The 12889-nt window shown below is 36.7% G+C and overlaps 1 protein-coding gene across 1 annotated transcript in view; it reads right to left on the minus strand.

The window, feature by feature from the left end:
* Positions 1 to 620: 620 nt before the first annotated feature.
* OWL1 (DNAJ heat shock N-terminal domain-containing protein) overlaps positions 621 to 12889 on the minus strand; it is a 28681-nt gene continuing 16412 nt past the window's right edge. The window contains exons 10-13 of the mRNA XM_089981641.1: positions 7159 to 7236; positions 4121 to 4363; positions 1113 to 1220; positions 621 to 1020 (exon numbers count right to left, since the gene is read on the minus strand). Of these exons, the coding sequence (XP_089837767.1) occupies positions 964 to 1020; positions 1113 to 1220; positions 4121 to 4363; positions 7159 to 7236 (486 nt within the window). The 3' untranslated portion in view covers positions 621 to 963. The remainder of the gene's footprint in view (positions 1021 to 1112; positions 1221 to 4120; positions 4364 to 7158; positions 7237 to 12889) is intronic.

Here is a 12889-nt window from a genome sequence, read left to right on the forward strand (position 1 = left end):
ATACAGTGGTTCATGAGAAATGCCAAGTTCATATCATGCTCTGCCAATCAAACACTACAGTTATTAGTTTTCCCTTCCAAGGAACCCATAATTTTGCATTGGTTTGGCCTCCTCTACAGCTTGAGACAGGCAATCAACCACCCCAACATCTGCTCATACAACAATCAGCAACAAAATTGTCTTACAGATTCTGTGCCTATGCCATAGTAAGTGGAAGAATGAAACAACACTGGCACATGGGAAACGAGAATATTTCATATTGTTCATTGGCAACAGTCAGCATCATCGATTTGGAGAACATTCAGAGGGTGTTTGGATAAGTGGACTAGCTGGGATGCATTGCAAAGTATGATTTCCTTTTCCAGCCAAACCATCCCATTTTCTGGGCAATAAACATGCCTTTGTTTGATTCCCGGGACGAGTCCCACACAGGGACTTGCCCTGTGTTTGAATGTGGGGTCAAAACAGTCCTCAGAGGGACCGCTTTGTCCCTTCCCGTTATTTTTGAAGGGGGTGCGACAGACCCACCGTCCTGGACAAACTCGGGTGCATTTGCCACCATCTTTGGTTTACCTGAAATACAGGATATATTGGGATAACTTCAACTAAGAAAATAATCATAAAGACTATCAACAAACCACCTGCAAGTCATAAATTACACCGCATGTTTCAAATATTTTTCATCACTAATCATAACAATTTCATCATAAACTAGCCTACCCACACCTGCTTCAAGCAGGGATAAACAGTACATAAATGGAATTAACAGATGGATAGCTAATCTTTTATGAGATGGGCAATCTTATTAATTACAATAAGATGCCAAAAATTTCGCTGTGGGGCCCAAACTCTGGGATCAGGAATCCTCTGTGGCATGTGTAAGCATGAACAATTGTCGAGAGACCTTCCCAATCTACAATCAAGAGCTTGTATTTGTAAGAAGAAATTTTCAATCTAGAGAGTTCAAACTTTATGCGACTCCTGTGGTATCACCAACTCATCATAGTCATCAACCGTCACCTGCATAACCAAAATTTTATGTTCATCATATAAAGTAGTGATAAAAAGAGTTGTGCTTCTCGCAGGAGTAAAACATGAAAGGATTCAGAAACCTCATGCTTCTCCCCTCCATAAGCATATTCGACAAATAATTGCTTCAGTTCCTCTGGGCAGGGATCACAGAACCCCATGATTCCAGACTTCTTGATACCCTTGTGAAGCTGAACAGATTACAGAAAGAAATTTTTAGGTTTGCAGTATATCCACATCTCAACCAACAGGACTTCATTGAAAACCAACGATATTATAGATACCCTTCCGAAGCTTAACAAATTGGATTATACAACATATCCACATCTCAACCAACGGGATTTCATTGAAAATAAACCAAGGACATTATCAATGATATGACTACAATACCAATTCAGTGAGTAGGAAAAGTGCTGAACAAATACCGAAAATAATATTGTTACATTCAATGAGCACTTGCTCTGTCCAACAAATGAATAACCACTGCTCAAAATAAATTTATTATAAAAAATTTGCTTGGTAGGATAACTCTTCGGAATAGCAGAAATTAGCATTTGTAATTTATCAAATAATATGGTTGCAGTTTATAATTGAGATATTCCATATCAAGTTTTTCTACTGCTTCTCTCACTACAATATTAGCATGCTGCCAATTTGCTCACGATAGCAATTCCGCAGATGTCATTCAATGCTAATTGTATGATATTTCTTAACAAGGACAGTTCAAGATAGAATCTCAAAAAGAGGGTAGGGGTTAAGGAGGGGCCTTCATATAATCTAGCATCTTACTTTCAACATGGTCTCCTTATCCCTACATGTCTTCAATTACCCTTTACTACCCAGTGCAAAATTTATTCATCGAATCAAGATGCCACTGCTAACTCAGCTATCCTACACAACCCAGCGCGTCCCCCAAATCACCGACCGCATATTGGCTGGCCTCACAACCTACTCATCAGGATTACATTCTATCAAGAGCGCTCATTTAACCACCAAAATTTTCAAAATCCTAAGTTCCGCAAAGAAAACCTTAAGAAAAAATCATCAAACCCAAAATGAAGCAAATAAAAGACCCTTATCAAAGCAAACCCTATCTCGGAGACTTATGAACAAAAAAGGTCAAGTGCAGCTTAGATATCAAGCCAGATCCAGCTAGAAAAAAAAACTAATTAAGCAAAAATATGAATTAAGTCAGACCTTGACATACACGCATTTATTTGAATGTGACTGGATCCAAGAGCTTGTGGGTTCGTATAGAAAGATACGAGTAAAACCAGAGTAAATCTAGCTCAATTTAGACACATTTTTGCTAATCCTACTTTCGTGCAGAATGAATTGATGCAAATCAGGTATATGATTCACTTCTCCCTAGGGGTGAAGTTCTTCAAATCTAGCCTAAATCTCACAAGTATCATTTGACATGGATCAAAGAAATGAATCTATTTATATACTTTGGTCTACTTTGTTGAACTGATCGGACACAAGTTAGTTTTGGAGCTAACACTTTTTGGTAGGATTAATTTTTTATCCATAGCAAATCCAATGAGTTTTTATGGTTCTAAAGGCATTTTTCCTTTTACATTTTTCACTACATATAGCATTACCATGCGAAGATGAAACCTGGATTCAACTTTTGCATTTCACAATCCAACTCATATCAGATTCAGACCAATCCCAGTGTCCAAAATACACATGTGGACCTGCATTAGCCAAATACTATACCTGTTTTGTTACTAGTTCTCCACTTCTTGACACCACCTACCACATCAACCTCACCCACAGGTCAGCTTCTAGACATCTTTGATGGAAACCATGGTCACACCCAGGGTTACTGGAAGCACCATAGGACCTGGGGAAGCGTGCTTCCCCAAAGTGCATTTCGGAAGCGCGAAACGTGCTGGGAAGCACCAAAATTAATTGGGAAGTGTGCTTCCCATTTAGGGGAAGCATTTTTTTGTTTTTTCCTTGTTTTTTCTTCTTTTCATGTTTCACTTCCCTATCGCTTCCTAGGTCGCTTCCAGTTCACTTCTTTTCTCGCTTCCGAGACAATTCCTGGTTCGCTTCTAAGTTGTCCCACACTTCCCGCTTCCTAACATTTTGGAAGTGTCTCGCTTCCCGCATCCGCTTCCCGAATCGCTTCCGGCTCCTGCTTCCCCAAATGGCAACTCTGGACCCACCCACCCACACATGCACACACACGCACATGCTGATTACACAATTCTTTTCTAATCCTTACTTGACTTTGGATTTAACTTCAGTTGGCTACACAAATTTCTTGCAACTTAAGCAGAGCATGTCTCAATTCAGCCTTACCAAGTTTGCCTTCACGGAGGATTGGTTACACGACCAACTTCACACTTGGTTGGAAGATCAGGACTAAACTATTATTTGCAATGTTCACAACCTTATTATAGCATGATGAATAGGTTCTGTTTCGCTGGATCATGGAGGAAACGGGTGATCAGGGGCGGGGTGTGAAAAAGAGAGGCGGAAAGTGGTAACAGGGTAGATAAGTCATGGGTTTCCCCTATGATTTTGGATGAGAACATGATTTAAAAGTAAACAGTTTATTTTTAAGTTGACAAACTATGGGCTTCTTCTATGACTTTGGATCAGAACCCAGTCTAAATAATAGTAATAAATGTTGAAGGCGTAGTTGTTGTTGTTGTTGTTGTTGAACTATCGCATTTAGGAGATAATACAGATAATATGTCACCCGCACACCATGGTATTTGGGCACTAATGACCTGCAATACATGAAAAATGACCCTATGTACAATGCCTAAAACCATGTGCCTATGATGTCCACTGGCAACATGAAATCTATGCAGTCTCTTTTTTCCCTTCTCAAATAAGAGCCCACAATGCACAATAAATAAAAGCATTGGTTTTTTACATACTAAAATATGAAAAGCAACAACAGAATTCTGTAACTGAAAAAGAAAAAAAAAAGGAATCAGAAGACAACCATGACAAGATCAAATCGCACCATCGCAGAAACTTTCTCATAAATTATATGCACATTTAGAATGCTGTGAAAAAAAAACAATATACAGGTTTCATGGAAAATTAAATAAGACAAAGAACATACCTTAAGGTACCCAGAATCATTTATAAGAAAATTTAGAGGTATTGTCACATCCAACACCTGTGGAACAAGTTCATCATTCTCTTCAGTTATGTTCCCATTCCTTTTCTTATAAGCTTTAAGATTTCCATAAACTGATCTTGTAATAACAAGGCCCCCGGCTTCTAATTGTTTATTTTTCTTCCTATTGGCAACATTTGTTAGCAATAGTTGGGCCTTCTCAGCTGCTGCCCTTGCCTCTTGCACCTGTATATTACGAACTTCCATTTAGAACAAGCTTACTATTAGGTAGATGTGTATAGGCAGGCAAGGAAGATAACAAATATAATTATCTTCAATTTTAGGAATTTTGTCTTTTAACTTACAAGAACGCTGTTTATGAAAGTAGACCCATTTTTAATGAAGGATTAATTGACTGCCAGAGTATGTAACAATGTATCATAGATAGGTCATATTAGGGGTGTATATATGCACCGACCACCCAGAAAACCAGGACAAGAAACTATGGTGTACGATAAAATATCCAATTTGTCTCAATTTTCTGGATAAGTGGCAGCGTACAAAGTCCAACGATCCATAACATCAACAAAGGTTTATTTTAAAAAAAAAAAAGAATTGAAATCTGTAGCTTTCAACACAGCTAGAATTTGCTTACTGATATATGATTTTGCCAACTTAGTTCAATCTATAAACATGTCTTGCTTTCCAATTGTTTCTGAAAAAATGATGCCATGGTCCCTTACCAAGCAAACACACTAGAGCTCTAACTAAATGGATTATTAAAAACTATATAAAGAGAAAGCAAAGCAAAAAGAAAAATCAACTGAAAATAATGTGCAATCGTGCAAGTCATTTCTGGAGTGGAGCTGAAAAACAATGATGGTGAAGTCGCTGAGAATTTTCCCTTCAAGCTAAACCTAAAATCTTGGGCACCAAGAGGCAATATGACAGGGACTAAATCGATCCTTACTTTCAGGATATCTAATAATAAAAAGTGTTAATGAGTCAACAAGCTAAAGAAGGTAACCAAGAAGTGTTAGAGTTGCATCTGGAACCAAATAAAGTACTACCCATTTAGCTTTCGGATGATGATTGAGACAATAGGCAATTTGTCCATGTAATGAAGACATCCATTCATTATGAGTTGCAAGAAACCTTAGAAGCATATAGAACATTGGAAATATAGTTTGACCATGCATTATATAAAGAATGATGATCAGCATAGGCTATCACATGTTTTTTTTACTATTTCAAGGAGCCAAGGATACTAAAGTTGATTGGTTCATTGATCATGTGAAGGACGCAATGTTGTTTCATTCATAGTTGGCAAACTCACCAAAGCCCCAGTCATGCATCAAACAGATCAATGAGTCAAGAAAAGTTGTTTTGGACATAAACTCGATTAAAAACCAGTAGTTCACCCATGTCTTAGTCTGACTCGGTTTGTTAGTCCACGCAGGTCATGTTTTAACTATATATTTCATGAAAAATATTCAACACCCCCCACCCCCCGTTCAACCAAAAAAAAAGAAAAAGAAAACAAGGTTAGGATTATGAATATATAATTCAGACAAAATAGTGCAACAGCATATACTTTTACCACACAATAATAAAAGCAATACATGCTTTCAATTTAGAGTGGAAAATAATACATATAAAAAAGATATTTATGTTAATGGAGCTAATGTATATAATTTATATTTTAAAAATAAAATATAATAGGACCTGACTCAGTGAGCCAACCGAGTTGACTCCCTGAGTCACGAGTTGGATCCCAAACGGTTTTCGCCCAAGTTACCAGGCTGGCCAACCATGGTTCCAATTAGGTGGGTTCACTGGACTGCAAGAATGGCAGGCAATCGAAGACAATAAGTGGTAAGAGTTACTAGAAGAGTTATAATAAGATTTCAGAAAATATTTGTACATGCATTTTGAAATATACGGCATCCTTGGTGGATGGAGATGAAAACCCCCTCATGACTCCATGGACCGAGCAAACAAAAGAATCAAGGGATGTTCAGATCATGTTGTATCAGAAAACATCCCGAAACTAAAGCAACAATAGGCAAAATATCTGGCATGATAGACCTCTACACAATCAAGTTGTATACCGAGCTGGAAGTATATTGTAGCTGGAAGTATATTGTAGAAGATCGCCCTTAAAACATTCTTCCATTAAAATCCCAAGATGTGCTCATGCATCAAGATAAATGAGGAAGTATTAAAGATATAATCGGTCCACTAAGAACAAATTTAGCAGTTGGCGAAAAGAAAGAATACAGCATATATGTTGTTTGGTATTGATACCCCCGATATGAACACTGGTTGCCAAGTCCCTGGCCTAATATGGCTTATTTTCTCTCAGTTTTCACAACCACTGATTGTTGCAAAGGGTAACTGACTATTTTTAAACTAGTTCTCAATCATTTTCTTCCATATGCTTTAAATATTTGGGAAAAAAAAAAGGAACCACTAGTGCATAGAAAGCCACATCCTGTGGTCTTCATCTAATAACAATCAATGTCTACAAAAGCACCATCTGTATGAAGTATGACAACCCTATGTCACATGGATAAGACTGTAGATACAAAGATACACCCTTTTTTCATGAAGATTTCCATTAATGCCTAGTACATAAGAGGACATTGTACGGAAGCAAAGATGGAGTGTGTCTGGCTGAGTATTGCAGGTAGTAGATAAGTGCAATAAGTGACTCTTTACACAATCAGTTGAGGAGCAACTACCACGATGATCATCTTGTCCTGCAGTTGTCTGTTGAGCAAGTGGTTAATGAGGATGCATGACCATTTATAGAATCAGAAAAGAAAAAAACACGAATGTGGTTGCACACACTCGCACAATGTTTAAGTTCAAAACTGAACTAAGAAGAAAAGTATATTGACATAACAAAATAAATAGTACAACACTGCTACATTTACATAATCTTAGTTCCAAATTCAAGTCATAAATGAAAATGGAATTATTCAAGAGAGAACATTACAACTTTAGAGTCGAACTACAAAGGTAAAGCACAGGAATACCTGAGCAGATGTTCTCTGTCTCTTCTCTTGGGTCTTCAGTCTCTCCCTTTTGAGGTAGTAAGGTTTTACAACAAAAGTCTGCCCATAATTAGGAAGAGAAGCCAAGAATCAGCAACAGAATAGATAAATGTTTGTCATACATCAAGATGAAATATGAAATTTTTTATTACATGATCTCATCAGACAGGCAAAAAGATACACTAGATTTTTTTTTGGAAGGAACAAGCCTTTTTTCAGAAACAAAACACATGGTCAAACATTTCCTATTAAATTTCCTTAAGAAAGTCACAACTAGGTTAATGCATCCCTGCCATGTATGGAATCAGTTTGCAGATTCAGCAATTAAGAAACCAACCCCCCTCATGCCATTATTTTAATCAAGTTGCCGCTTCCCCTCTATGTACTGGTGTATACTGAGAGTTGATATTTTGGATTCAGGCAACCATTCAAATTATAATATCATCACTGTCAGTCTCACTTAGGACTGCATAATCCTTTATTTTAGCTCCAAAATTGCAACAAAGAGGCATCATAGAGAAATCTTCATGCCATAATGGCCACAGTGTAGAACATTTTCATAGTTGCAATTTGATTCAGGGGAAAAAAATCTGCTACCTAACCAAAAAAAAGTAAGCAACCATTTCTAAAGTTGGAAAAAAGCAAAATTAGTAGAGAAAGGCAGGTAAACGTGATTAAGTGCATCCAACAGCCTAGCAAATTGTTTTAGAGCATTAAAAGAACCACAGCCCCAACAACAGGATGGCAGCAACATATGCAGAAACAAGTTTGCTCACTAAACTTTGCATCATCAGGAGAGCTAGAATCTCATCATATTTCTGATAGCCTTTGCCAAATACCAAAAGGGAAAAAAAAAAGGAAAGAGAGATTGTCTTGTGCAATCTGCAATGGATGACTTTTGACATAACCAATTTTAATCTGTGGTACAAAAATGGGAAGCAGTTGTCTGGAATATAATAGATTTCAACTATATATGGACAATTCATGAAGGTTCTGCTGAATGAACTTCCAGTATCTTTTGTGATGAAGTATTTTGTTTTAACTTTTAATCCGTTTATGTGTTCCATACGAACTTGCTTTGTATTCATTGAATGTCAATTATTGCTTATATTTGCAGCCGTTGTGATTATGGATATGTGCACATCTTGTGGCATTCTGTTAAGTTGTACATATAGGTATATATGTTTAGCTATATATACTTGTATATGTGCATGTATATATATATATATATGTGTGTGTGTGTGTGTGTGTGTACATTTTTTTTAAATGGTTGTAATAGGTAATACCCATTAGAGGTATTTTTGTCATTTTACATTTATGTAATAGGCTGTGCCCATTAGGGGCACATCAGTCTTTTTGTATTTTCTTTTTTTCCTTTTCTTTTGTAATTCCCTTCTTATGTAGGGACCTTATGGTCAAATAACCATAAAGTTGTTGGGACTCCCCAACGGCTATCAATATAGCCATTGGGAGCTCCCAACGACTATATGGGGCTCACTTGGTCACTTTTGAGATGTACATAAAATGGGACTTCTCCAATTGTCTAAAGGCCATTAGAAGTGCATTTCCATCGTTTTTCACCCAAAGAAGTGGATTAAGGTAAAAAAAGTGCATTTTCACCATTTTTCTACTCAAGAAAATGGGTTAAGGTAAAAAATCTTTATTATGAGTAAAATTACAAAGCTACTTTTCAAAAAAAAAATGGCCTTAGGGGCACTACCACCCTACAACCCTAGCCAACTTACCACAACAATTAAAGATATATATCAAGGTAGAAATCAGGCTCTAACAAAGATGGCATAAGATGATCTGGCATGGCAATGGCGTACTCAAGAAATGAGTGAAAACCGATTAAAAATTGAGTGCAACTATTGTCATACTATTTATGTAATATGAAAGTATTTACAAGATATTTAATGTTTTGCATTGTTCTTGTGGGATATGCATGCAATATTATCTATGATTCTATATTAGTTGATGTTTGGTGATGTCTTATGTGACTCATAGAGACATAAATGCTTCATATGTGATTTTATGGTTGTATTTTGTGCAATTTATCATTGTTTCATGTGTTTCATGTGATATGAGTTTTTAGAATTTTTGCTGTTTTTTTATTTTCTTGAATTTTTTAGAATTTTTTATTAAAATTTTACAATATGTTTACGATACGATACGTTGTTACTTTGGAACCGACCGATATGGGTAACAATATGATACTTACAACCTTGATTATAAATGTCAAAAAATGTTTTCATGTATGTCTTCAAATTCATGTCGTTTTATTTTGAGGGTTGTGACATTTCTATGGATGTATATTGCATACTTTTAAATTATCCTTTGTGTCAAGTTCGTTGTAGTCTCATTTGATAATATATTATTATAAGTTTTTTTTATATATATATGCATGATAATATTTTCATGCATGAGCACTTTATAAGATTTCGGTATGCTCTCGTTATACATGACATGTTATATTTACCTTGGTTAGATTTGTAATGCATGCTCTTGTATTGTATCTTGAGCATTAGATCTATAGGATTGTATTGCTCTTTGGATATTATAATACAACAACAACAACAACTACACCATCATCCCAAAACAATTGGTGTCGGCGATATGAACCAAAAAAGAAAATCATTCTGGGTCCTCCACATGAATCCTTCTCCTCCAATCATTTATATCCAATGCCATGTCCTCGGTGAGGTTCAAAGCATTCATATCCTTTCCTATCATCTCCATCCAAGTCTTCTTAGGCCTACCTTTAACTAATATATTTTGCCATTTCTCCATCCTTCTAATTGAAGCATCATTAGGCCTTCGCCGAATATGCCCAAACCACCGTAAACGATTTTCTCTCATCTTATTTTCAATGGATGCAACGCCTACCTTCTTATGTATCTCCTCGTTTCGAATCTTATCTTTTATTGTATTTCCACACATCCATCGAAGCATACGCATCTCAGCTACACTCATTTTTTGAATATGATGTCTCTTTGCAGCCCAGCATTCCGTACCATATAGTAAAGCAGGCCTAATTGTCGTCCTATAAAACTTTCCCTTCACCCGCAATGGCATTCTACGATCGCACAACACTCCAATTGCACTTTTTCATTTCATCCACCCAACTTTTATCCTATGGTTTACATCTCCATCAATTTCTCCATCCTTTTGAATGATAGATCCCAAATATTTGAAATAGTCATCCACCGATATTTCTTGCCCGCCAAGCTTCGCTACACTCTCAGCATTACTGCGTTGCTTACTAAACTGGCATTCCATATATTCTGTCTTACTCTTACTCAACGTAAAACCTCTTGCTTCCAATGTCTGTCTCCATAATTCTAACTTAGCATTAACCCCAGCTCTAAACTCATCAATCAAAACAATATCATCAGCAAACAACATACACCACGGCACATTTTCTTGAATTGTTTTCGTAAGCGCAAATAGGAAAGAGCTTAATGTAGATCCTTGTTATAACCCAACCGTTATAGGAAAATTGTTTGTCACCCCTCCACAAGTGCGGACATTGGTTACTACTCCTTCGTACATATCTTTAATTATACTAATGTACTTGAGAGAAACACCTTTCTTCATCATTGTCCACCAGAGAACATCCCTAGGTACTCTATCGTATGCCTTCTCTAAACCAATAAAAATCATATGCAAATCTTTGAATATTATAATGCTTTTCTTTATACATGTTTTGTTATCTTGGCCCTTTAGTGGCCCTTATGATTGTGCAACTTTGTGGGTTGTGTTCCAGCCTCTTGGGAGGTGTTTATTGTGAATGCAGTTATTGTACTTGAATACTTGAATGATTTGCTCCTTGTGCACTTTGTATTTCTTAGTCTCATGGCTTTTTAATAAACATTATCTTACATGTTTTTGCATGGAATTTAAGTATTACGCTTTTTGCATACTTGATATTAATAAAATATTAATTTGTGAATTATGAGTCTTCTTAGGGTATGCCCTTTGTGAGCGTTGTAAGTGTGTCCTTCATGGTTCACCTTTATACTTGTCCATTTTGTATCTATTGATGCACATGCTTGTTTGTAATTGAAGACTCATTGGTGCACATTTTATCTTGTCACATGATTGCATGTAGTGCATGTTTTTTTACTAAAACTTATTTGAGGATTCAAACTCTTGTTACTTCTCTTGATTTGAAACTATTGTCAAATCGATTCTTGTTTCCTTGGAATGTGTCTTTCAAGGTTTTCCTATTTGCCTATGTGTTTGGCTTAGTTCATCACTTTTCTATTAGATACATCCATTATTATTATTCGGCTATTTTGAGGTGAGTTATGTGCACCTCAATGTTGTGGAACCAGAGATGATTGTTGGGGTGAGTTACGTGGGAACCCCTATTTTTTGTTGGTTTAGAATCTTTAGATTGTTGGTTTATGAGTATTGTGTTGACACTTGTTTTATCTCTAACTGACACTTGTTTTACCTCTGGTTCTTTGAGTGACTTGTATCACTCAGTTGGTTATTTGGCCCTTGTTGTTTATTGGATGCTTGTATCGATCTTTATTAGTGATGGCTCTATTGTTATTTGCTTATGACTACTTATGGATTAAATCTCATATTATTGCAAAATTTATTGCTTTGATTCGAATATTATTTTCAATGTCTTACTTATTGACATCGGTTTGTCTTCATTACAGTGTTTTTTGCCTATCTTGTTTTCTCCACTCTTTCCTCTTAATTGAATATTTTTTCTTTAGATAAGAGATTTTGTTTTACCAGTGGTGAGTTATGTGAACCGGTTAAAACTGATATTGTTTAGAGTTTTACAATCATTTGTAAGGTGAGGGATGTGCACCACTTGTGCTTATAGCTGATATTTATTGGCAGTTTAGATGTTCAGTATTGTTGGTGCATGGTCACTGGTTTGGTTATTGATCACATTTGTGGGCAGTTTAGATGTTCAGTATTGTTGGTGCATGGTCACTGGTTTGGTTATTGATCACATTTGTGTTTGATCTCTTGTCCTTTGGGTTGACATGCTCAAATTTTGAGGATATTGAGTTGGAGGTCAAAGAGGTTATTGCTTGTGGTGAGCAAACTGGGGTTGAGATTTGCAAATATCATTTCTTTTGTAATGATTCATTGTACGTGGGATTTTAAAAAAAAAATCCATGTGTTTTCTAATCTTTTTCGTTGCTCATTTTCCCTTGTATGAAAAAACGTTATCCACTAAAAAAATTTCATGCATTTTGTGTGCATTCTCTCCTTAATAAAATTATTATTTTTATGTGTATCCTCTTGATCATTTGTGGCTTTAATGCTTGAACCCATATTTGGGTTGTGTGAGTGACTCTTTTGCCTCTTGTACATAAACCTTAATTGGGTTATTGATGCAGGGCAGGACCCGATTGGATCCATCGTGCCACCCGATCCGCCACAAAGGGCAGATGAAGGACCCCGCGCATATGACTCACTTGCAGGGACGAAGCTACGACGCAAGGAGGTACCCCTGCGCACCTACGTCAGGCGTGGTGGAGCTCGCACGCCCCAGAACCAACTGCAGATCGAGACTGACCCGGATCGTGGGTCGGATCCAAAACCTGGACCCACGACCCGGGTCCAGTAAGCAGCCTTTAAAAAGCCCTGCCTAGGGTTGCGTGAAGGCAGAGATTACTGAAAAGCTCCAGCCGTCTTTCTTTCCTGCAGTTTTTCCTATTCTTTTACTTGCTTGCTGTTC

Source organism: Nuphar pumila, chromosome 11, assembly GCF_984573655.1.
Source record: "Nuphar pumila chromosome 11, dmNupPumi1.hap1.1, whole genome shotgun sequence".
NCBI lineage: Eukaryota > Viridiplantae > Streptophyta > Magnoliopsida > Nymphaeales > Nymphaeaceae > Nuphar > Nuphar pumila.